The following is a 23,526-nucleotide window of genomic DNA, read 5'->3' on the forward strand; positions in this document are numbered from 1 at the left end:
ATATCGGACACGCTAGGGACTGGTCGTCGTGTCAGCCCCGTCTCTCCATGACATGACAGGACAGGACGGAAGAAGCTTTGCAATTGAATTAGCCTGAAACTAGAAATACATAATTCTGCTTGTACACGCCACCCTTGGGAGCAAAAAGTCTCTCGAACCTCCGGCTGGGTAGAACATAAGGACGACCTTGAGCTTATCAGAGAAGGAGAACGGGGTTGTGCTGTATATATAAAGGCGGCCAAGAGGCCCTACAGTATATATCCGTGCAATGGCACACTACGAGACCTATATTAATAAGGATACTAGAGGGGAATCTTCAACCTTAGCTGCCCTTTTCACTACCGGGTGAGAATTAAAGGACACGCAAAACCCAGTACTCGGTAGAAAAGACCAGTACAGCCCACTCCTCATCCAGTCACCAAGGAATCCTATTTATTCACCGCTATAGTCTCCCTTTCCGCCGCTCAACTCCTCTGTATCTTTATACTGACTGGGCAACATTCCATAAATATAATCCACCAAAGAACCCGTTTTCTGAATTAACCAGCCAGGTCCTTTACACAACCCACACAACTCTAGCCCCAACGCTTTACACCTACCTCACTCTTTCAGAACTTCTTCTCTGACCGCCGTTCTTCCTCTCTCTATGCTGCCTTCTTACACCACAGATTCTCAACCAGAAACTGTCCCCCAGCTGGTTCGCCGGCAGCTGTGACCATGGCGTGACTGGACCACTCACTCCCTATATCCCGTTCTATTCCATTCCTCACCGGTGAAATAGAAGCGCATTGCATCAAGGTCGCCGTCGCGCTGATTGCTCCAGCAGCCTTCCTCCTAGGATAGAGTCCTCAATTATAGACCCACTCCTCAGCCGGACAGGACTACATACCAGCTGCCACCCCATTATGATTACGGGAGTAACCTTTGTCTCCAAGCCCAATATCAATGCTCGGTCAACACCAATTCCCAACCTCCACTAACCCACCGCCACCGCCCCCGAATTAATGAATTAAACAAAAAAAAAAAAAAAAACCGCCACCGCCCCAAACCGCCCCCAACCCAACCCTGCGAGTGATGCCCCATGACCCACACACTCACAGACCCTTATACCCTACCCTACCAGGGAGTGACTCACCAAGCCCCACCATGCTGGTCTGTGTCCAACGCCCGCGCCCATGACTCAAACAACAAGACGCGACAAGAAAAGAAAAAAAAATCCACTTTACGCGTACATGGCTACTCTATGTACCCCTGGTGCTATTTATCCCCAATTGAGTTCCCCCGCGTTATGCTTCGGCTCGATATTGTAAAGTACACTAGGCTGGCTACCAGCGGACAGCCCCCACGGTTGATACCCGGGATCTAAACCCGTGGAAAGTAGAGTACTCTACATACCTACATGACCTACTCTCGCACTCAGCTAGGTTTATATCTAGATGTAGGTATATAATAGACACCGGAGCTTGTAAATGTAACCCAAGTTTCTCAGGGGACTCGACACAGATCGATATCCGGCGAGAAGAGGGGAAAGAGCGAGTGATAGTGCAGCGACAGCCAATCCAAAGCCAGCAGTACTGCTTCGGGTGTTACTGCCTACTCTGGAACCAACAGCGACATGCATCTTCCTCACCGTTTTGGGATACCTGGTGCACATCAATGGTGTGTTGTAATAAGGACGCGACAAGGCAGCTCAGAAAAGACGCGTGAAGCTGTAGTTTAACAAATTTAAACAAAGTCTCCCCGAAAGCTACGGACTCTGTATACTTCGTAGTAACTTATTGTCTATCATCTCATTCAATCTATCCCCCGAACAGTTGAACGCACATGCGAAGCTTTCCTTAACCATGACGAAGCTCCTATGCTGAGAACCAAAGAAAGAGACCCAACCATACCAAATAAAACCCATATCTTCACAAACCGCTACAACCGAAGAAGGAAAGAATTAAAGGAAAAGTGGTTCCCCCTAGAATGCGAACTTTAATTTAATTTTATCAATTATATTCTCTCCTTCTCATCTTTTAGAAACCACAAGAACAAAGCAACCGAATTGTCGTAGCACAAGAGACTCATTTCCCCCATTTATCCCTGGCTAGTCCCAGTAAAAAGAAAAGTTAAGATAGGAAAAAAAAGGAAACGAGATCGGACAAGCTGGCGACGCTGGGGAAAATGACGAGGGCATGGGACATCGTGATCCGATCATTATCTTTTGGGGTTCGTAGCATTTTCTCGTTTACAAATCACTATATCAGACATTAGCGAATGTATACTTAACGTTAGAACAAAACCAGTGGGACAAAACATACGCATCATCTTCATCAGGCAGAGGGTGCTGGGCAGCCTCCTCCATCTCCTTGTTGTAAGCCTCCAAGAGGGTGTGGTCGACGGAGACCTCAGGTGGGGCCAATGCTGGGGAAGCAACGAACTCAAGGCCGGGGTTACCGACGAGCTTTCTAGCCAACCACAAGAAGGGCTTCTCGAAGTTGTAGTTGGACTTGGCAGAGATGTCGTAGTACTGGAGGTTCTTCTTGCGGTGGAAAGTGATGGTCTTGGCCTTGACCTTACGCTCCTTGACATCGACCTTGTTACCAGTGAGGACGATGGGGATGTTCTCGCAAACTCGGACGAGGTCACCTGGGGGAGAAATCGATATTAATATAAGATTCCTTTACTCAAAATGAGAGTAATCTCGAGAGGGGAAAAAAGAAAAAAAAGAGGAAGCTTACGGTGCCAGTTGGGGACGTTCTTGTAGGTGATTCTGGAGGTAACGTCGAACATGATGATACCGCAGTTACCGTTGATGTAATAACCATCTCTTAGTCCTCCGAACTTCTCCTGACCAGCGGTATCCCACACATCGAACTTGAGTTCACCGTAGTTGGTGAAGAAACCAAGAGGGCTATAGCAAATCATGTTAGCACTGAGGCTCATCCAGTGTCTACAAAAGAGTACTAGCGCAACATAGCGCCACAAGACGCCGAATTTTCGTGAAAAGTAATACTAGGGAACAGAAAGAAATAAATGGATTACATACTGAACCTCGACACCGAGAGTGGCAATGTACTTCTTCTCGAACTCACCAGTTAAATGGCGCTTGACGAAGGTGGTCTAACCGCCCCCCAAAAATTTGTTAGCAACCAAGATCTAGTCTGATTTCAAAGTTTGATAGACTTAGATCAAGGACATCTTAATCCACCAAAGTTAAGCGGTGATAAAGATGCAAGCCTTACACTCCTGGCTGCAGGGGATGGGGGATGGGGGGATGGGGGGATGATGGTGATGATGATGATGGGAAACAACGTGCACGGCAATAACCGCGACAAGAACGCGAAGGAATATAAGAAAAGAGAGAGAAAAAGCATACCTTTCCGGTACCACCATCACCGACAAGGACGAGCTTGAAGGTTGGGACTGCAGAGACGGGAGCTTGAGTGGCCATTTTTGAAAAAATTAAGTGTCGCGTGAAGTTAGAGTAAAGGTTGTCTTTGAGAAGACGCTAGCGATAAGTCGTGATGAATTCTTGGTGAAGGGACAGGATATGTTAGTAACCCAAACCAAAAGAAAATGATAGGAACGGGGAGATGTATTTATTTAGTAAAGCTTGGAATATAAATACCTTTTGTCTGATGGATGAGGAAGAGAGAGAGAGGAAAGAGGGAAAGTTGGCGTCGTTGTGGTGGTGTCCAGGCGTTATGTTATGTAGACGTGTTTGGTGAGGGGCAGAAAAAGAGGGCAAGGGAAAAGAGAAAGGGGAGGGGAAAGCCAGCAGGCCAACAACTTGCAGTATGATGACTCGCTGGCTGGGCGTGGTCGCTGGCCTGGCAACCAAAAATTTTCTGGCAGGCTCTGGACGAACAATCTGTTCTTGGCACTACAAAAATAATGGCCAATGATGATTGGTGATGTAAACCTAACCCTTCGATCGGAGGGGACAAACACAGGATTGTTTTGCACGATCTTCCAATAGCCTGCACTATATCGCTCGATGATCAAAATTAAAAAGAGCTGCTAAAAAGAAGACTTTGTTAGGCAACTTTTGAAAGAACAACAGCCAGGCACCCAACCGGCATAGACGCAAACTGTATTATCAAGGCACGCAAGCGTTTGTCATTTCGATCACGTGGAGATACATTCCTCTTCTTTAAAAGTATAAGTGTAATTTCTTTTACGTAGGCAGGTGGGTAAATCTCCATTTTCCTAAAAAAAGCTTGTAGAACCCAAAAACAGATTTTCCTTACTACACATAACATCACTCATCTAACAATTAAAGGTCACGCAGCCAAAGGGACAACAATGTACTGACTGTACATTCTGAAATAATAAATAAATACTTATGTATCCATGTCTTTAGGATGACGTAATAAACAAAATAAAGTTCCAAATTCCAACACCGGGTATCGCCCATACCATCATACAACAGGAAAAAGAAAAAAAAAAGAAAAAAACAATTCAGATAAATACTTGACAAAAAGAACGCCATCGCAAAAATAAACAGGCACGGATTTCGAGCCATCATAAATGGATAAAGAATTAGAAACTATCACCAGGAGTTAGCAAGGAAAATCAACTCAAGGATTATATAAAAATGGGATACTAACTGTTCCTTCCAGAAACCAAAATTAACTTCCGGCGTCGACGCCGCATTACATGCCTTCCTGATATCTCTTGCTGCTACGCTAGGTCCGCAGAAATAGACACCAACGTTTGTCTTCAGAGTACCTTCTAATCCAATATAGCTTTGATCCATGATCCCATCCCTCATTGTGGCGAAAAGTTTCGGAAAGTCGGGACGCCCATATTGAGTACCGGTTCTAAGCTGGGTTAGCGGGTCGACTTCCATCCCAACACTGTTCAACACAATGTTCTGTGCGGTGTCGACATCAAGTCTTTGGGTGAGATATGTGTGGATACGCAAGAAGTCGGTGGAGTTGGCACCCCCTTGTCTCTCGAGCGAGGAAAGAAGCGTTTGGAACCACTCGAAAGAAGAGATATCACGACAGACCCAAATAAACTCAACACGACGGAGACGCATGTCAGAACCCCCAGGTGCGTTGCGTTTATGCCAGATGCTCTTCAAGATAGATGCCCAAGGAGTAACACCGATACCTGTACCGATGAGAACAGCAATCTCATTATCAAAGACATCCTCTGCAGGTGCACCGTATGGTCCATCAATTCTAAGGGTTGGCATCTGGGCTCCATTCTGACAGGCAATTTCGTATTGCCCCATAGGATCTAAATGTTCGAATCCTTTTGCATCTGCTCCAGCGCCAAGCATGTCTCCAAGAGTCTTGGTGAAATCACCAACTTGTCTGATGTGAACTGAAATATAGGGGTCTGATGGACACGAGGTGATCGTAAACGGGTGCCATTGGTACTTTGAGATGGCTGGGACGTTGAGGAAAAGATATTGGCCGGATTTGTACTTCATTGAAGACTTTTTGAATTGAAGCTCCATAGCACCTAAACAAAAATTTATTAGTATTCTTGATACTGTAGAGAGCGAAATTTGTTAACGTACCGTACGGGTGTTTAACCACTTTAGTGATTTCAGTCTGTTTTCTGGCCCGGATTTCCCTCCACACACGCTCAAAGAAATAGATGCCAAAAGTCCAAAGGGTAAATCGCCAGCTTTGATATCCAATGCAATGCTTCCAGAAGATGTCACCATCGAAGGGGGAGAATGGCTCAGCAGTGTCACGTACGAAACACCCAACAGCGTGTGTATAAAGGGCAAGGATGAAGATAAGAGCAAGATGGTGGGTATACCAAAATGCCTCAAAGCACTGCTGGCGAATCTTGTGATGGGCTGTGGTGTACATAAGAAGCATACAGAAAAGCATGACATGACCAGTGATGCCACCAGCTTGGGTGTAGTGAATCTTGATGGCGGTGGTAGGTCGAATTTGTGATTTTTCAACGTTAAAGAAGCTAGAGACCTTTAGTTCGTTTTCTTAAGAGATATGGGTGGGGGTTTACAGACTTGACGTAATGAGCTGTGGTGTGGATGATTGTGAATAAAAGCATGGTGTACGCAGTCTGCCTGTGAAACCACCGACTTTCGTCCAAAGGCAGCCACTTAATCTGCGGTCTAATAACTCTGAGGATATTTCTGCACATTGGCAATAAAATCAATCCTCCATCATATGAAAGTGCTAATCCTGCACCTCGGGACATCCAAACAGAAAACGTGAGTGTATTAAGCCCCGCCAGCTTGGGATCAACAGCTTGTTTCCACCTATGTAGAGAACCTTTTGGTAAGTGTATATCATGGAATAATTGGACATTGCGACTTACCATCCAAAGGCGAAAAGGCCCCAATGCGAACCCCACCAAAATATCCAAAATAATAACCTCCTCCCGGTGAGCTCTCTTTTTACCCACGACTCGGCTGCAGAAACTGCCATCTTATTTTTTATTTTTTATTTTTACTAGCGCTGAATAATTAAAGATATAGTTTAGCTTTAGTTCCTGTTGTAAAGGTCGACCCGCGACAAACACACGATTCGAAATGAATGTTGAGAGATAATTTGTGTTCAATTATGACAAAAGCAAAGGGTGGTTTAATGAAATATCTTTGAGTTCCTCTTGGTGAACCTCGGGGAAGAGAAGAGTAAAGAGGAGTTGGATGAGAGGAAGGGAGAGGCGAAGGTGGTATCAGAGGCCAATAAGGTAAGGTAGAAAGATAGTGGAAAGCTAGACGGATATCAAGGAGAAGGGATTTTGAAGGGGTCCTACCAGGAGTAATATGCGACTTGGTTCCAGGAGTTGTTGTTTAAAGATGTTCCCCGTCGACGTCAGGGAGCTTAAGTTTCTTGGACCAGCCTTGACCCGATGAAGGGGGTTGACACAGTCAACCGTTTGCTAGATTGCGAGGAGGCGGTTTTAAAGATTGCAAATCACCCAAGCACGGGGTAGATGCTGCGACTTAAGTTTGTGAATAAGAAGGAAAGATGTCGAAAGCTGTAACGATCTCCTTAATCCGCAGAGAATTTTCGATTGTCGGGGCTGCCAGATACTAGGTTCCTGGCACAATGGTATCCGGGTCAGAGGGGCCCGGGGATCAGGAGTACTTGTATGAGTAAGTAGGAGCCCGAGTCTACGAGTGATTCAGGGACGTCAAGAAAAAAAAATATTGAAGCGTAGGCACGTCACACGGAGTTAGGGCTCCCTCTCACAATTGTTGGTGCAGCAGGTGGGGGCAATGTGGCATCGTGCACTCTCGGTAGAGACTGCAGCTGGGAGGGGGCAATCGCATCATGATATTGTCGCCGTCGAGAATATTGGGACACCAGGGCCAACAGAGTCGTTGAAGCGCTACCAGATTTTGCAGGGGAATGAGTGGACAGAACTTGTGTGAGGGGAGGCACAGTTATCAAAAACGCTTCCACTTTTGGGTATTTGGAAAAGCCATATTAGTTGCTACTAAGAAAAGGTTGATCGTATGTGGGAGGTTCGCGTGGCTTGCAGCCTTGTTGTTGGCCAAAATGACCCAAATTTGGACTAAACCTCAATATTAGCCGGCCAGGGTCCCGTCGTACTAAAATCGGTTCCTTACAAGCGAATAGGCTAGCTGTAGGTACCGCTGCACCGCAACTTTACTTCATCGCTCATTCGTGTTCGTCCACACAGCGTCTTCTTCCCTGCTAGCTATCCATTCACCCCGATTTCCAACATCTTAACATCTTGGAGCTATTTGAGTCGTCCCATATTGACTCCCAAGCATACAGTAAGGAGGAAAAAAAAATCTCAGTCCACTGCAGCTAGCAAATCATCCCACATAACTCCATAACCGACCCCATCTATAACCCCCACTCCTGTTCTCTGTGATTTGTTATGAAAAACCCAACATTTGAACTTTCACTGATACGATGATAAGAAAGCGTCCGGGGGTTAGTGCATGATGGCATCACTCGGGATGGGGACAAACGATAATGACCTCGGGAATCTCATCGATTGAAAAGTCGCTGCTACTTCCTCATTGTGGGCATTGGCCAGCTGAGGGTAGGTACATGGTACATACAGACAGCACTCTACAGTGCTAAGACATTTAAGCGCCGTGAACATCATCAATCATGTTCAGTTCACGTGCCTGCAAGTAAGCACCCCTGGCAGCGACTGGGGGCCGAGATTTATGCAGACGGGGAGATGGCCTGTGGTTTCTCTGCTCCTAGATTCTGTTGAAGTTGGTACATAATAAAAAAAATCAATACACAGATTCATCTGTGGTAGGTAGCTTCATACCTGATCCTGATGGTACCATTTCCTCAAACAAAATTTCAAAACGTCGGTCTCACTATAATACACAGGTATAACGGTTGTTATGTACCCGTCAACAATATTGTCTAAGGTTGATTGCAACTTTTCTCATTCTAGAACCATGGTGGCTCGTTGCCCTGGCGCAAGCAGACGTACTTGCTGAAATGACGGGATATTGGGTCCAGATGTGTAGCGCCCAATGATAGTCCAGACCAATGCCGTTGGGTAAGCCTACTGTCTTGGGACTGTTGGCGGATCGAGAGATTCCATTGGGCTTTCATAGCTTGTATCGCCTTAGAGTAGAAGAAGGAACCAACATAGATGAGAAGCGAGATGCGTGGGGCGGACGAGCCAATCGCCCTATCTCGGATTTTGTCTGCCGAACCCGATCGGTTCGCTCACTGCTAGAATGCCAATGTCTCTTGAGGAGATATTCATCAAGCACTGACGAATAGGCGTCCCCGATGAGTGCGGGGTGATGAGGACCAAGAACCAACATTCCTTTCATTTTTTTTGAGTGGAGAAACTTAATGTATTACTATTCTGACAAGCAGATACTTTAGTTAAGGGCAGCCACCATCTCATACTTCTGTTATGCCAATCAACAGGGTTTATCGAGCGCTCTTCGTACCTGGCATAGTCGGATAATGGGAGGCGAGACCCTATGGCCTGTGATTGATGGAAGGCCTGCAGGGTGCAGTAACGCATTTACCACCTCAACCAACAAGAAGTCGTTACGCTACTATGCGGGAGATGGTGAGTGATTTACATATGCGAACCCATGTCCGTAGCCCAGTCCACAAAGTTAAGCGAGAGCGCCTATCCGGCATATTAACGCTGAAACCCATGTCGTTTTACTACAATAGTATCATACGCTGTTCCGTTTTAGGATCCCAGACCTGATTCTGCACGCTCGTCGCACATCGGGCTCCTAAACTTGGACCACTCAACCCCTGTAATTCATGGATTCATGTGCAAGTGACTTAAGGGTATGGCGCTATCGATGGTCTTTTTCTATTCCGGATCTCCCGCATGTCCTTTCCTTTCCTCCACTCCAAATTCTGAATTCACTGGCTGCGTTCTTGCCCATACCAACCACCAATTTCTAATCTCGTCAGCACCCCCGCCCGCTGCTGGCTAATTCTGTAAAGTGCTACTATCCCAAGGCCTCGGGTTACTACTGGTTATTGGCTTTTCTTTTCTTTTTAATCTTTCACTCTTATTTGTGCCACACCTCCGCCTCTATCCTTCATCTTTTATATAACCATCGATACATCCGAGTCTGTGACAGGTTCACTTCCCGGGACAAACGATCAACTACTCTCTGAGCCTTACTCATCCCTAAAACTCTTCTAGAAAAGATAAACAGCTTGCTGTTTCCACCTTGCTGCAAAAAGTAGTCTATTGATCAAGCTTCTCGAATAATTCTTCAATCTTCAATACGTGAAAATCGGATTAGCCAAAATGGGAAGACTCATCAAGAATCACCTCGCCCGTCTCATCATCCTCACTGCTGCTACCTACCAGATAGCCGCTGGGATTCATGGAATCTTCTGGCCTAAGATTTTTTGGGACATGTGGACAAAGTACGATTCCAAACTTTATCGAAAAGAAAATCCAATTTCTAACTGAATATCTAGAACTCTAGATGTGGCGGTTAAGCCTGCTCCAATTCTCCAAATCTTCAATATTCTATTCGGAATAATGGGGGTTTGCTGGGAATACCCACTACCGCTCATTATTCCCAACACTGCTTTCCACCGAAGTATCGCTGCTAGACTTGCACTATATCCTCTCTCCATCCTCGCCGCTGCTCTTCTCTACCAGGGAACAAACGCTGCGATTTACTACCTTGTTGGGCTTGCTATGTACTTTTGGGCTTACAGTGAAGGCGAGGTTTGTAACCCCATTTCTCGGAATAATAAAACGATCCAAATATTAACATACTCCAGACTGTTTGCATGCCATGGAAGCTTCCTGAGCGTGCTAGGCCCGGTGCCAACAAGGCGTAAATCATAAAATCCAACCTCTAGACGAGTATACCGGATATGTACCACCTTATTGTTTATTAAATTTTCGACCCCCTTCGAGTGGGGAAAAGTCCTATACCATTTTTCACCCAATACGATAACCTTACTGTAAATCGTTTATTCTTTTCGGCCATCTTAATTCCAGTGTGGCAACTTCCATTTCGACAAATCTCTCCTTTATTCAACATTTCGGCAAATTATTTTATCTCTTAGTTTTACTGGCGCATAGCGGTTGTTTCTTTTTCGATACCCAAATGGATGATTTCTTATACTATCTTTTTTATGGACATGGTTCCTGGTTTTTGGGTCGGTTTCTGGTGTTAGAGTTTTTGCGAGGGTTTGTTTATTAGTGTGCGTTATGAAATCGCAGGGCATGTACGAGGAAAGTTCATGTCGAGATATATTGTGGTGCTGAAGACCCACATTTCCTTTTCTTTGTATGGATGTTATAACACGGAACGTTTCGGCCCGACCATCAACTTCGGTGTGTGTTTCGCATCTTCCATAACGCTCACCGTCAACAATTTTCGGATACAGATCGATCGGGTTTAGAACGATTTTATTTTTCTTATATATATTTCCCGTTGTGGATTTTTTTTATTTTTGATAGGGAATAATACCCTTGACTGGGCTAACCTTTACACTCCTTTTTCATTTTTATTTTTTGAATTAGCTTTGTACCTATTATGTAGTTGGGTTGAGTGTTTTTTGGTTAGAGCTTCGAAAAGCTGGTTGGGATCGGGGTTAATGAGATCATTATCATAAATAATATCCTTGGTCAAAAGTTTGCTCTCAGATATCAAATTCCGAAACGTTAGTCCCGAAAGCCCACGGGAAGTCTAAAACCCACCTGCCAAAAATGAGTTCCAAAGCTTAACATCTCGGGATCTTGGTGTTTGAGGCTCCATCGGCAGGTTTTGAATTTCGAATGTCACAGCACGCAACTATTCTGACGTCGGAGTACTAGTATTGCGTAACCAAAACCTTATTCTCAACGGTAATTGCACTTTTGCCCCTCTTTCAAACTCAGGTACCGTGCGTGCCAACCGTACCAGCGTCTAGGATTTTAAAACTTGCCTCGCCTCAGCTGAGCCTCAAAGCATTGGCGACCGTTATCGTAATGAGACATTAACAAGTAACAATATGACTCCATCTTCAGGAGACATAAACTCCATTAATGCCTCCTCCTGAGTAAGTACTGGCATCTCCTGTCTTGATCGCGCCGAATGCTTGTTGGCGCTAGTGTTTGAATGCAGATATGGCGGTGTTGCACTACGTCTATTGGCCAGACGACAACCATACCAGCGTTCAGTTGGATCCCCCGTGTGGCGTCCCCCCTACGTAGAATAAACCCATATTTGTAACTACAGTACATGTAACCACGTACAGGCTACAGCTAAACGCTGGGCGTTGTAAGGCAAACGTCGTGCCTGAGCCTCGAGAAGTCAGGCAAGCTTAGTAAGGAGCGGCTAGCTGGTCACAACACAACTCAGGTGGTTTTGTATACGTTTGGCTCTTCTTTACTGGGTGTGTGTAGTCATCACGCCACTGATAATTAAATACTTCTTGGGATCACATTTGATCAGTCGAGAACTAGGCGCCTTGGTAAGGGTAGTGTTGTGTTGGCGGCAGGCGAGTGATAGGCCATGAACCCATGACCGAAAATATGATATACGTCTGGGATAGCATTGCTAAATATTGTTGGTTACATTATTTATTGTATACAACCTGCGGGCTTTCTGGGATCGCATGTCTAAGGTGGTAATTAACTGCGGTCTTCGAGTTAGCTTCATGAAAGAGTATACCCTTGATATTAGCTATTTGTACAATTGTTTCATGAATTCAATATAGTGGCCTGAGTGACGAGATACATACTTACAAGATAGAAGGTTTTTAAGAACCATGATATATGCCAATTTTCTCGTAAGGTATATGTATGAGATTTGCTTATAAAGCTGAAATATTTACAACAGCTGGACGAATCCCGAAATATCATATGAGGGACTTTTCTCAGTCTTAAGTTCACCCAAGCTGGTTAGTTTCCGAGAACCTCATTGATTGATTGACTTATATTTCATTACGTACTTCCGAGGGCATTATAATTATCTTAATGATGTTGGTTTATAGAAAGTACTAGTCGGGGACATGACCGTTATCGAATGTAGGTACTATGTGAACATGTAAATCACAATATATTGATAATAGATTTGCTTTGTACTACATCCCCACATGTCAAAAAACAATGAAATTCCCTTTAGGCTGCAGAAATATATATTCCAACGATAATATTAAACTTCTAGATCTTTATTAAGGGGGAACGCCGCCCAGAGGCCGGGTAATGATAATAATTCATGTGCACCAAAGCTAGGCATAATAATAGCGAGCGCGAGGCCCAGTAAGTTAGTTAGCGCTCGGCTGATTACTTTCTGCCTCCATGCGTGGCACAGTCGATCTGGGTCGCCCCACTATGGGGGACGCGGATGCTCATTACGGCTGGTTGCTGGTACCGGTGCAGAACGCAGAAGGTACAACGGCTTGTTTCATGCTTCCGCGGCCGTGGAGCATGGCATGGCATCACATGAGTCTAGCTGTGGAAGCTCGGAGTACGTTGAATATTATTAACGTTTCTATGAACTCACCAGTAGGGAAATAGCTGTATGTACATGTATGTACACGCAGCCGTTACCAACTACATGTATCCCATAGCACGTTTTTTTCTGACTCTACTCACGCGCGCACGAGTACCACGATTCCATCCCTCATCTTTCCGGAGTGTCGAGGGTTTGAATGGGCCATAGAGGAAATATGCGTGGAAAGTAAGTGAGCTCGGCCGATCATAATTATCCTTTATCATGACCCCGGGGTTTATAGATATGCTTCGTTATCAAAGAGAATGCAGCGGCCCGGTCTATGAATCGGAGTTTTTCTTCTCATTATGTGTCTCATTGGTCAAAATAATGCTCCGGGAACTGACAGATAACCTTGTGGCTGACACGGCATATATCATGGGGAATTCAGCAACGGGGCACGCGAACTTGAGATAACTAATGGACACGTGCCCGATACCAACGTTGCTCCAACTCTATTCAATTAACCCGGGCTTCGATTATGATTCAGTAAGCCTTCCCACTGTTATAAGAGGGCACCATAGAATTCATGATATGAGCAAACCTACATCCTGAGACCACATCGATCGGGATTTAGTGCAACTCGCTTTGGGCTTCATAGGACATATGATCTGCAATTATATAATATCATAGGCCTAGGTACAGTGTTTCCACAGATATTTCGTTGGTAAACCAGAGGCTTTCTCGTTTGTTACCAGCCAGAATCGTACAGTACAGTGGACTGGTAATTCACATGGCTTGGTGAACAAAGAAGCTTTAGCCATTGCCTTTCTGGAAGCTTTTGAACATTATTCACTGCCTCGAACCTTTTCTTTGAAAGAAATTGATGGCCGCAATTCAGTGACATTCCCGTACGGAGGAAATAGAACAACCCTTTTATTAAAGAGCTTGGTACAGTACAAACATTTACGTCCCATGTAGAGTAAAGTATCTGGGTGTAGGGGTAAGCCTTTGAATTTAGACCAATCAGTAACTTTCATTTACCAATTGAAAACCTCGGCGTACTCGTGCCAGATGTAAGGTATATATGCATACATGTATCCATAGAGAATATCGCACGAGTAAAACTAATTCCGTGAGTGGGCGAAAGTGAGTGCTAGACAGGATAATCACTCTTGTGTTACAATGCGCTGATTTCGGTTTATTGTGTATCTGAGGAAGAAAGCCGAATCTGCCCCAAGTAACTCAGCGTTCTAATCCCATATCACTTCAGCTGCAGTTTACGCATTTTTAAACTCATATTTGATAATAAATTGTTTTAAAGAAAGATTATACTTATACTCCAAGTGCATGTATTTATATCGATGTAATATGATAAGCTTATGGTTAAGTGGTTAATGTTTAGAACGTTTTGGCGAAACCCACATTTTCAAACCTTGAGCTCAACTCTTGAGCTCTTGGCGGCTATCCACACAAAAAACAAGTCGCCAAGAACTAAGTATTTAGACTCAGAAGTTGGTTGCCAAAACGGGGCGTGCCAGTTATGCTCGATATTCATGAAATATCACTCGATTATAGAAGTGCTCCTTGATTTAAAATTTAAAAGATGAAGCTGAGCTCGAGGAGAATTGAAAGAAGGATGAGATAGTAATAAATCAAAAGGAAGAATTTTCCAGCATACGTAACTGGAGCGAAAGTATATATGTATATATAAACTCGGCGAATTTTCTAAAGTTTAACAGCCGGTCCCTGTCTTTATCTCACAACACGAGTAGCCTACCACTTATTCTACCCTCGAGATATCGATACCGTATGGGGCTGGAACGAACGCCCCCGAGTGGAGTTTGGGTGACAACTGTCATGAACCTTCTAAGAACAAGCATTTCAGGTCCTTCGTTGCTTCACGGGCCATCCGTGTTTCTCGAAATATTGTAATTAAGCTTTTAGACACCTCACAATTGGATCATAGCTAACGGGACTTAGATATAATTTGGCGTACGTATCGTCCGTGTTTCGCGGATTCGGGCTGTACTGTCATCGCTTTGTCTGTTTCGCTACTTGCATGTGATTGACTTTTCAATAGCTTCACAAATGCCAAGGATATCTACTTGGGAGAAGCAGAGATAAACAAAGGTGCTCTAGATAGTTATGTATCATGAGAATCGAGGCACGAGTACTCAACTCATGCGCAGTTGTGCAGCTGCGCCTCGAGCACTGGTCTTGTTTGCCATATGTGCATGTCCCATATTTGTAAGCAAGTGGCGGGTGTCTGCCCTACCCTTGTATCACCAATGGATTTCGCCCTGCAGGCTTTCTTGCAGGACGTATCACCGATACACACAAATACACGAGTAACTGCGCCTCGATAGATTAACATGGTCGCTGCTTGCAAAGTGGGATTATGGGGTGAAAGCGAGTTCATTCTTAGAATTTATATGGAAGGCTGTAGAATAGTATTCGGACCAAGCAGCAGGTGTTTCTGGAGTTATAAAGCGTCATCTGGTCAGTTGCCTGCATACCAAGCCAGCTCTCCGACGTCAACCCCTCCACACCCCCGTATAAACCCTTCCCCTTCGAACACCGATCCTCCACGACCACGACCACCACCACCATCGTTATCACCACCATCACTACCGCCCACCTCGCCATCATCAAACAACCCTTTGAAAGTTAAAGCTTTCATAAGGTCCCAATATACCCAGGATAAGAAGCTTGTTTTCTTCCTCATCTACTTTCGCACCCCGCAACACCTTTGTTCTCGCTATATCGCCTCCTGGGCAACTTTTAATCAAAAATGTCTTCCAACGAAAATTCTTCCGAGAGGCCCTCCTCTCCTTCAGAAGCCCCCCCGCTGAACCCGTGACATTCTCCGTCAAATTGTCCAACGACAACAAGTTCCCGATATCCCTCCCTCCTAACACGTCGGTGCTAGACCTCAAGAAAAGGCTTGCCGAGCTTTCCGACGTTCCAGCCGATAGACAAAGACTTATCTATTCTGGCCGTGTAATGAAAGATGAAGAAACTATAGGAACTTACAAGATCCAATCTGGGCATACAGTTCACATGGTCAGGGGTGCTGCTTCCAATGCGCAGAGAGGTGCTGCTTCGGGTGGCTCAGCGAATGCAGAAGCAGCAAACAGACCGGGTGTACCGGTGAATCTTGCAGCGGGGACTGGAAACAACCCACTTGCGGGGTTGACGGGGGCGAGATATGCAGGCCATGTGCAGTTGCCAAGTGCAGAGATGTTTGGACCTGATGGAGGGGTGAGCGTCCTTCCGACCCTACTCGCCACTTAGAATCTATGCCGTTTTCTATGTTTTACAAAGCTAATATTTTATCAATCTAGATGGGCCCCCCACCCGACCCAGAGCAGCTTGCCCAGGCCATGAATAACCCTCAATTCGCATCAACAATGAACGAAATGCTTCGAAACCCCCAGCTTCTTGATTACATAATCGCATCCAACCCTATGCTTCAATCGCTTGGACCAGAGGCTCGCCGCCTTATGAATAGCGACATGTTCCGTCAAATGATGACCAACCCTGATGTCCTCCGACAAATGGGTCAGATGGGCGGTTCCCTTGGTGGTCGTGGTTTTGGTGGAATGGGTGGTGCGCCTGCGCCGTCCTTCCCGGAGCCAGGGAGAACAGATACAACCCCCGCTCCTGCCGGTCCGGAGGGGCCTACTACAAACACCAACCAACCTGCTGCCGGTCAACCCAATCCATTTGGAGCTGCTGGTGGAGCAAACCCCTTCGCTGCTTTATTTGGTGGACCTCCTCCTGCTAGTGGGGCAAACGCACAATCACCAGGTGCTGGTGGAGTTCCACCACATCCGTTCGGAATCAACCCAGCGTTGTTGGGTATGCTTGGCGGCATGAATCCTGCAGCAGGCGGTCAACAGGCTCCATTGTTTGATCCAGCTACAATGAATGCTTTGCTTGGTGCCATGGGACAAGGAGGCGCACCATATGTCGGTTCCCCGCCTCCACAGACCCCAGCAGATACCAGACCACCAGAAGAAAGATACGCAGAACAGCTGAGGCAGCTTAATGACATGGGTTTCTTTGATTTCGACAGGAACGTAGAGGCTCTTAGAAGGAGTGGGGGGAGTGTACAAGGCGCTATCAATCAATTGTTGGGTGGCTAGTTTAGTGGTTTGGCAATACGGGGTGGTTGATGTGTAAGGCGGAAATCTAAGCGTTTTTTCTTTCTTTTTTTCTTGAGCCCCCAATTTTCTCATTGGTTGCATAAAATTGCAAATGACATATCTATCCCCAGCTTTCCCCTTACAATGTGCATGCCGTTTTTTTGCCTTTCTGAGCAATAAAGGGTACTGTAAGCTAAGACGCATATAAATTCCAAACGTTCATGTAACCTCGCCACTGGCAATAAGATACGAAAATGCTTTTAATCCTTCAGCGATGTGAGCGATAATATATATAGTGCAAATAGTATGACTGGCAGCTTGACACCTCGAATCCCACCAGGTAATCACCGGAAATTAACGAAAAGCTTCTAGGTTTGTCTAAACACCCTTTTCTCACGCCCCGGGTTCTTTCAGCGCCGCTGTCCATCTTGCTGTAATATTGTGACTAATGTTTTGAAATGCTTAATAAAAAGGCTGGAGTATGACTAATATTGTTCAGGCGCCTTGTCTACAGATACGGCTTAGCGAAAAATATAAAAATTATATGCTACATACCCTGAGGGTAACGAATAATCCTCCTTTGTCTATTCTACTCGCTGGAAAGAGCTGCCATGTTGTCCAATGAATATCGAGAGCGGCAGGTTAGGTTGGTTCAAGTCGGGATCACTGGACTTATAATTGTAGGTTACTGTTAAAAGGTGGTATGTAGTTTGCAATTTATAGCCGTCGTAACCTGTTGAAATCTTCTTGGGCGGTTGTTAATTTATATGAGTGTAAGTAGAACTTTCGTGGAGATGGACCAACAGTGTTGAGCTCAACTAAGTCCATCATGCGTTGGGTCATCACTCCCCGCCCCAGTTCGAAGGCAGGGGCAGCTGGGGAAATCATAGCCCAATACCGAGAGACGCTTTGAGGGTGTAATAATTTAAGTATTTTGTCATGGAGAACAAGACCTATGAATTTTCTTTAAATGTAGTTTTCTTGGCCCCTCGCATATTGAGAGGTACATGCATGTAGGCCCTTTAGAGTCATAGTACTGCTGCTAGTGGCTTTGACCCTACATGTAATAGACCTATTAGCTTGGCGCGCACAAAGATATCGCCCGTGATCCCATGTCCCCTCCATAAAATCTCTCAGCTCCTGTTATTCCCTCTTCTCTCCCATCAGATACCTCCTATTCTTTCTTCGCTTCTTACGGCACGCGGTATCCACTCTTCCTCGTCCCCCAGCCCCGTCATTCGCCATTGACCACCAATATCCTCGCCCCCCATCCTTCCTTTTGGGAATGTAAGCTAACGAATAAGAGACATTAGAATCGAAAGCAACCTTAAGCATCACCTCACAAAAAGTTTGGGTGCTGTTCATCCCCTCAGTATAGAGCCCCTTTTTACCGGCGCTCCCTGCTGTCTTTGCAATTGCCTTATCGAGTCATAGGATCCCCTCAGCTGCCCCGGTTGGTTGACTGATGGCCGGATGAGCTCCCATTTATATAAGGTTAATACGGGAGGGAAAACAATGAAATCCAATTTTATCACCAGAGAAAAAGGTCAGCCTTCTTTAAGGGTGACATATCTTCCTAGCCTTTGCTTTGATTTAGGACAATCTCTAAACACTTCCTCGGCGGCTGCGCCAAGGGGGGCAGATTCGGGGCTACTTAACTCGACGAACAGCCGAGTGATATCTCATGAATCAGGCTGGACTAGCTGCTGTCGACATGACCCACCAAAACGGGAGGAGATGGTTTATAAATCTATTTAAGCAATTCTCAGATTTCTAAACAGCGTATCCTATGGCAAATTGTATGCAGGCCATGCTGTTCGAGCTTGCGGGGCTTTCAGGTGTTTTAAGAGGACGCTATATGGGGCGAGTTGGGCCTGGGGTTTCACATCCTCGAGTCCTTGACTATCATGTCGGCTTGACGACTACTCCCGGCTAGAAACCGTTGCTAAGGATCACTTAATGTCTATTGTTTCCATAGGTTCTACCAGATGGGTTTAGACACGAGTGATAAGTTATGATTACAGCAAAATCCTGACGATACCCCGTGTCAACACACAATCGAGTATACGTGCGGGTATAAGTCATAATACAGGCCAATTGTTATTGGAACCTTGTTCGGCCCTATATGCCTTTTCTTTGAACGGTTTCCATTAAGATGACACGGCTGTATCGATAATTTCGATCATTTATGACTCAGGGCTAAACCTAAAAGGGTTCGCATCATTCGGACATGGATTATCATTCGGATTTAGCTGCAGCTTCTTCCTAATCGGATAGATAGAGCAGCTACGGAATGGCAATTATATAGGCCATATAGATGGGAATTCCCCCGGCTCGAGACATATGCTTGAACGAGTAATTTATTACGGACAACCCCTAAACAACGAAAAGCGACTTTTAAATACATTTTATTACCAATAGTTACGGTATCAAATATAGTTTTTGATCTAAGAAAAGAGGGCTACAAAAGCCGAGAAATTAAGAAAGCCCCGGCCTAGACATCTATATGCAAAACAAAGCAAATATAAAGAAATAAAGAAATAGAGAGGCATAAAAGCCAACTATCATACTTTTCGTCGTCGTCATAGTCATGATTATTGCACAGCATTATTACTGGTGGCATCACTATAAAAACCAAAACAAACACAATAAGTCACCAAGTTAAGCCAAAATAAAAAGCACTAACGAAGAACGGATGAAAGCAGCAAAGGGAACAAAATGTCAACCGCACCCAGGCGAGATCCCAACTGGAGACGGTATCCTCACAGGTACCCCGCGTCCAGCAAGTATTGAATATCCTGGTAGTCTAGATCTGTTCTGCTCAAACTCGGGAGGAGCTATAGAGCGTGGGGTAAAGAATTCGTCGATATTTTGATTGACTACTGTAAGGACTGGCGAGGAAGGAGTAGCAGGGTGTGAGATTTGCAATGGGAGTTTCAGCGAGACGGAAGGGCTGGTATGAGTAGATGCTTGTACGGATATGGAAAGATCGAGTGTATAAGAGCGCGACATAAGACAAGATGTAAAGCTTGGAACAAGCTCATTACATTTCGGAGCAGTAATGGGGACTAGAACGGTTGTTTTATATGTTGTCGCTGGACCAGGTTCTAATGGTTGTTTAACCCATTTGGCACCCTCCATACACCTTGATGATAGTAGTAGTGATTCGCCATAATATCCTACTGACGGGTCTGCGTTTTTGGAGCTTGGTCCCGGAATATAACTAAGTTGGGATGTTGAATAGAAGGTCAACACCTTCAACTTTGCTGTCAAACTCCCTAGTTTTGGCGGCTCTAGCGCTTCATCTGCAGGGGTGAACCAGAGTGACACTGGCACCATAGTTGTCGCTGGACATAGTGAGTCTTTCGATAGCCGCAATGACCTAGGCTGCTCGGCCTCCACTGTCAAGCGTCCCATTTTCCCCTTGAAAAGTCCCTTTTTGATATCCTTCTCCGCACGCATCACATACTCGCCCGGGTGGTCTTCTATATGTACTGGCGGAAGCTCCTCCACGATTGGGAGGATCCGCACTCTCCGAAACGTATCTCCGAGTGAAACAGCTTTTCCGTCCGACTCCCGGCGGCGCACCAACTTGGCTTGGATGTAATAAGATACTAGAGTCATGTCCGGAAACAAATCATCAGCCAGGCACCCCTGGTCTGTTGCAAGAGAGGGGTCGCCAGCAGAAGGGGGTAGTTGGAGATGCGCATCTCGGACTGAGTCGTTTTTGAGCGTGTGTGTACAGGCCGTTGGGAGGAGGCGGTCGGGAATGACAAAGGTGAATGGGAGTGTATATTTTCTTCCCCTTTCTAAGATGCGGGGATGCGGTAGCAAGGTTTCATCCATGGGCTGGGTCAGCTTGAGAAACTGTGGGGTGATTTCTTGTTAAAAATGTCATTGACTATGGTTGATAGGTGGTGATGAACATACTGTGATTGTGGAAGAAGTTCGGCCCGATGTTGCGGGTATGGCCCCCATTCTATCCATCCATGTCCGTTGTTTCCCTGTACACCTGTCAGCTTCGCTTCACCTCACCCCCAACACGCTGTGGGGTAGAAGGGATGTTACCTTCAAATGTAATCTGGACATCATCGAACCGAATATCTGCTGTAGTTGCAATAATAGTCACCTCTCCCTTAATAGTGTCTAATGTCGAGTATGATTTCAACCCTCCATTATACTGGGAGGGTTCTTCGCCTTGGACAATTATAGTGATTTGTGGTTTGCCTACTTGCATTGCAGACCGCATGGAACTCACGACTGAGTTCCTAGTCGCTATGGAGGATGCGCTACTGAGCATCCTGAAAAGCAGGATTCGCTAAATTGATCGGGTTTCAGATGTAACTGTTGATCGACAAGTTGGAATGTGACTGGATAGGAATGTGCAGGCGTCTTTATATCGTACGATAACTATAGAAGGAACAAAGAACCCCAACGGGTGTGTTGCAACGAAGTATGTATAGAGGTCGCCAACTTAACGTCTGTTTTCTATATATTCAGGTAGAAAAAGAGCTCTTGATGCTGGATTATATGTTATTTTGAAAGCAATTGATGTGTGACGTATAGATAGGTATTGGCGTGGTATACGAGGAGATAAATTTGGGAGTTGATTGATATATAAACGCCGGGAATCGAGTAACGATACTCTGTTATCTGTTGATTTTCTTGGTCTTCTTAGGCTGGAACATTGTGGGCTTTATATTCAAAATACCAGTGCGTCGGATTCTCGTGGTGGATGGGTACAAATGACTGACTCACGCAATAGTAGCATCGGATTTCTCTCTTTCACTACTCTAGGAGAAACGATTATCTAAGATTTTCCACGCCTCGATGTAGGCTAGGACGATGTGCGTCATGCAGCTAGCTAACAGTAGGTACCAATGTCGGAAATGCAATGCCATCTTTTCTCTAACGTTTTCGACCCAGTACTGTGTCAGACCTAGAAGTGTGTCGCATGGCAACGGCACCAAAACCAGACACAAAGCCCCCAAAAAGAAAGAAGACCCCATAACACCATAATAGAGGATAATCCATCTGGAAACCATCCTAATCCGTGTGCTTTTAAATGGAATTCATTTGTTAAAAATCTGGCAGTAAATATCTCAAGAGATGGTGGAGATAGTTTTGGCAACAGAAATCCCCATACAAATTTGTATGGGATTGACACTCTTCTATGTCTGACACAGTACCCGGTCTAAAACGTTACATCTAGGCTCATTGTTAGACGTAGCTAGACTTTCCAGTTCACATGCGGCGCATAATCTCGATACTGGGCTTCCGTGTGCCTGCATCCGCCTCTACTAACCTGCCAATAACTTTATCAATGATTCAGTGCGTAGAATATAAGGCTTTTAGCAGAACATTTTCTTCAAACTCAAAAGGACTTCTCCCGTAGGCAAATCGTTTTAGGAAACATTCGAGAAGAAAGTTGAAGGAAAGGAGCAAGTACATGTACCTACATGTAAGCGGATTTTCCTGGGAAAGAATCCCAGTCAAATATTATTACTGTTACACAAGTCCACTACCAACGGTAGCCTTGTCAAGTGGAGGTTTAGCGAACCGGGACCTTGGCATCTAGCTCGGCTTGCCGAGATTCTGCACAATGACACCCTCCTTCAGCTGCACATGATGATTTCCGCGGGGTAGGACTCTAATTACAAATCTATTCCCTTCATAATTCTGTAGCACTCATATCAAATCGACAGGCACTAGCGGCTATTTGGATATTATCTATTGAGTTGTTTTTAAGGCTTTACATTCAAGAGCCACGGCCCCCACGTAAAGAGCGTCAAGGTTTCTGGTCCGGGTAAGTCCATCACGGATTATAAATCGAACAATCCGATCCTGGATTATTTTTCGAGATTGGGAATACGAAGATAGCGCCTTGGGTGCTCTCGGTAGTTTGACCTATTCCTAGAGGGCATGTGGTCGTTTTAATATGCAACCTGTAGGTGTAATCAACAATTGCAAGCCCCCGTGCTACGCACTCGGAGTTACTTTGTGGGGAAGATCGAGTGATTGGATGGTTGAACAGTTGTAAGAGAACTTTGTACAGAGAGGTATATGAGTCACCAGAGCCCAGGAAGTTTTGTTGATTATTATCGATACCAGTGGGTGGGATAGATCTCGTTTGAAGAGGAAATAATTTCCTTCCCCATAGACTAAATATGCCATGCTGCTCGATCTTTGGTTTATCTTGCACAAACATAATAGATATTGATGGCATAACAGATAGAGGCTTTTGGGTGACGTACTTTTTAAAAACACTTGTGTCTTCTCCATTCCCCCACTCTTGAGCACTTGAACACTCCCACAGTTACTACATGTAGTTGACCAGAAGTTAATTTCTGTACTGGTTTAAAGAAAATAACACTGTTGGTTGTCACAGTACTATAATAAGTACCCCTGGTTCCAGCTGCACCCTGTATACTCGAATTAGGTACATATACCGACCGGAATAGCCAAATGATCCACGATCCGACGTTGTTTCCAGTTTCAGGTGCTTGTTATGAGCTAGTATAG

The 23,526-nt window shown here is 45.2% G+C and overlaps 8 protein-coding genes across 8 annotated transcripts; 3 read left to right on the forward strand and 5 right to left on the reverse strand.

The window, feature by feature from the left end:
* Positions 1–2,230: 2,230 nt before the first annotated feature.
* LAJ45_04940 (uncharacterized protein) lies at positions 2,231–3,436 on the reverse strand (the record flags this gene model as incomplete). The annotated part of the gene is made up of 5 exons (XM_046114516.1): positions 2,231–2,240; positions 2,304–2,631; positions 2,724–2,896; positions 3,032–3,105; positions 3,362–3,436. The coding sequence occupies 5 exons, from the start codon at positions 3,434–3,436 to the stop codon at positions 2,231–2,233; spliced, it is 660 nt and encodes a 219-aa protein (XP_045972065.1).
* Positions 3,437–3,447: 11 nt separating this feature from the next.
* Positions 3,448–4,307, reverse strand: LAJ45_04941 (uncharacterized protein; the record flags this gene model as incomplete). The annotated part of the gene is made up of 3 exons (XM_046114517.1): positions 3,448–3,516; positions 3,614–3,843; positions 4,301–4,307. 3 exons carry the CDS (start codon positions 4,305–4,307, stop codon positions 3,448–3,450), a joined length of 306 nt encoding a protein of 101 aa, XP_045972066.1.
* Positions 4,308–4,527: 220 nt separating this feature from the next.
* On the reverse strand, positions 4,528–6,404 carry LAJ45_04942 (uncharacterized protein; the record flags this gene model as incomplete). Its single annotated transcript, XM_046114518.1, has 5 exons — positions 4,528–4,534; positions 4,596–5,460; positions 5,519–5,928; positions 5,981–6,235; positions 6,295–6,404. The coding sequence occupies 5 exons, from the start codon at positions 6,402–6,404 to the stop codon at positions 4,528–4,530; spliced, it is 1,647 nt and encodes a 548-aa protein (XP_045972067.1).
* A 24-nt stretch (positions 6,405–6,428) lies between these two features.
* LAJ45_04943 (uncharacterized protein) lies at positions 6,429–7,682 on the reverse strand (the record flags this gene model as incomplete). The annotated part of the gene is made up of 5 exons (XM_046114519.1): positions 6,429–6,434; positions 6,736–6,861; positions 7,424–7,500; positions 7,556–7,593; positions 7,660–7,682. 5 exons carry the CDS (start codon positions 7,680–7,682, stop codon positions 6,429–6,431), a joined length of 270 nt encoding a protein of 89 aa, XP_045972068.1.
* Positions 7,683–9,218: 1,536 nt separating this feature from the next.
* On the forward strand, positions 9,219–9,664 carry LAJ45_04944 (uncharacterized protein; the record flags this gene model as incomplete). Its single annotated transcript, XM_046114520.1, has 3 exons — positions 9,219–9,245; positions 9,408–9,547; positions 9,613–9,664. The coding sequence occupies 3 exons, from the start codon at positions 9,219–9,221 to the stop codon at positions 9,662–9,664; spliced, it is 219 nt and encodes a 72-aa protein (XP_045972069.1).
* A 56-nt stretch (positions 9,665–9,720) lies between these two features.
* LAJ45_04945 (uncharacterized protein) lies at positions 9,721–10,268 on the forward strand (the record flags this gene model as incomplete). The annotated part of the gene is made up of 3 exons (XM_046114521.1): positions 9,721–9,842; positions 9,897–10,152; positions 10,209–10,268. The coding sequence occupies 3 exons, from the start codon at positions 9,721–9,723 to the stop codon at positions 10,266–10,268; spliced, it is 438 nt and encodes a 145-aa protein (XP_045972070.1).
* Positions 10,269–15,859: 5,591 nt separating this feature from the next.
* LAJ45_04946 (uncharacterized protein) lies at positions 15,860–17,004 on the forward strand (the record flags this gene model as incomplete). The annotated part of the gene is made up of 2 exons (XM_046114522.1): positions 15,860–16,117; positions 16,201–17,004. The coding sequence occupies 2 exons, from the start codon at positions 15,860–15,862 to the stop codon at positions 17,002–17,004; spliced, it is 1,062 nt and encodes a 353-aa protein (XP_045972071.1).
* A 2,721-nt stretch (positions 17,005–19,725) lies between these two features.
* LAJ45_04947 (uncharacterized protein) lies at positions 19,726–21,304 on the reverse strand (the record flags this gene model as incomplete). Its single annotated transcript, XM_046114523.1, has 3 exons — positions 19,726–20,871; positions 20,935–21,008; positions 21,073–21,304. The coding sequence occupies 3 exons, from the start codon at positions 21,302–21,304 to the stop codon at positions 19,726–19,728; spliced, it is 1,452 nt and encodes a 483-aa protein (XP_045972072.1).
* Positions 21,305–23,526: the final 2,222 nt, after the last annotated feature.

This window comes from Morchella importuna, assembly GCF_003444635.1.
Source record: "Morchella importuna strain M04M26 chromosome Unknown Morimp01GS013, whole genome shotgun sequence".
In the NCBI taxonomy this organism is placed as follows: domain Eukaryota; kingdom Fungi; phylum Ascomycota; class Pezizomycetes; order Pezizales; family Morchellaceae; genus Morchella; species Morchella importuna.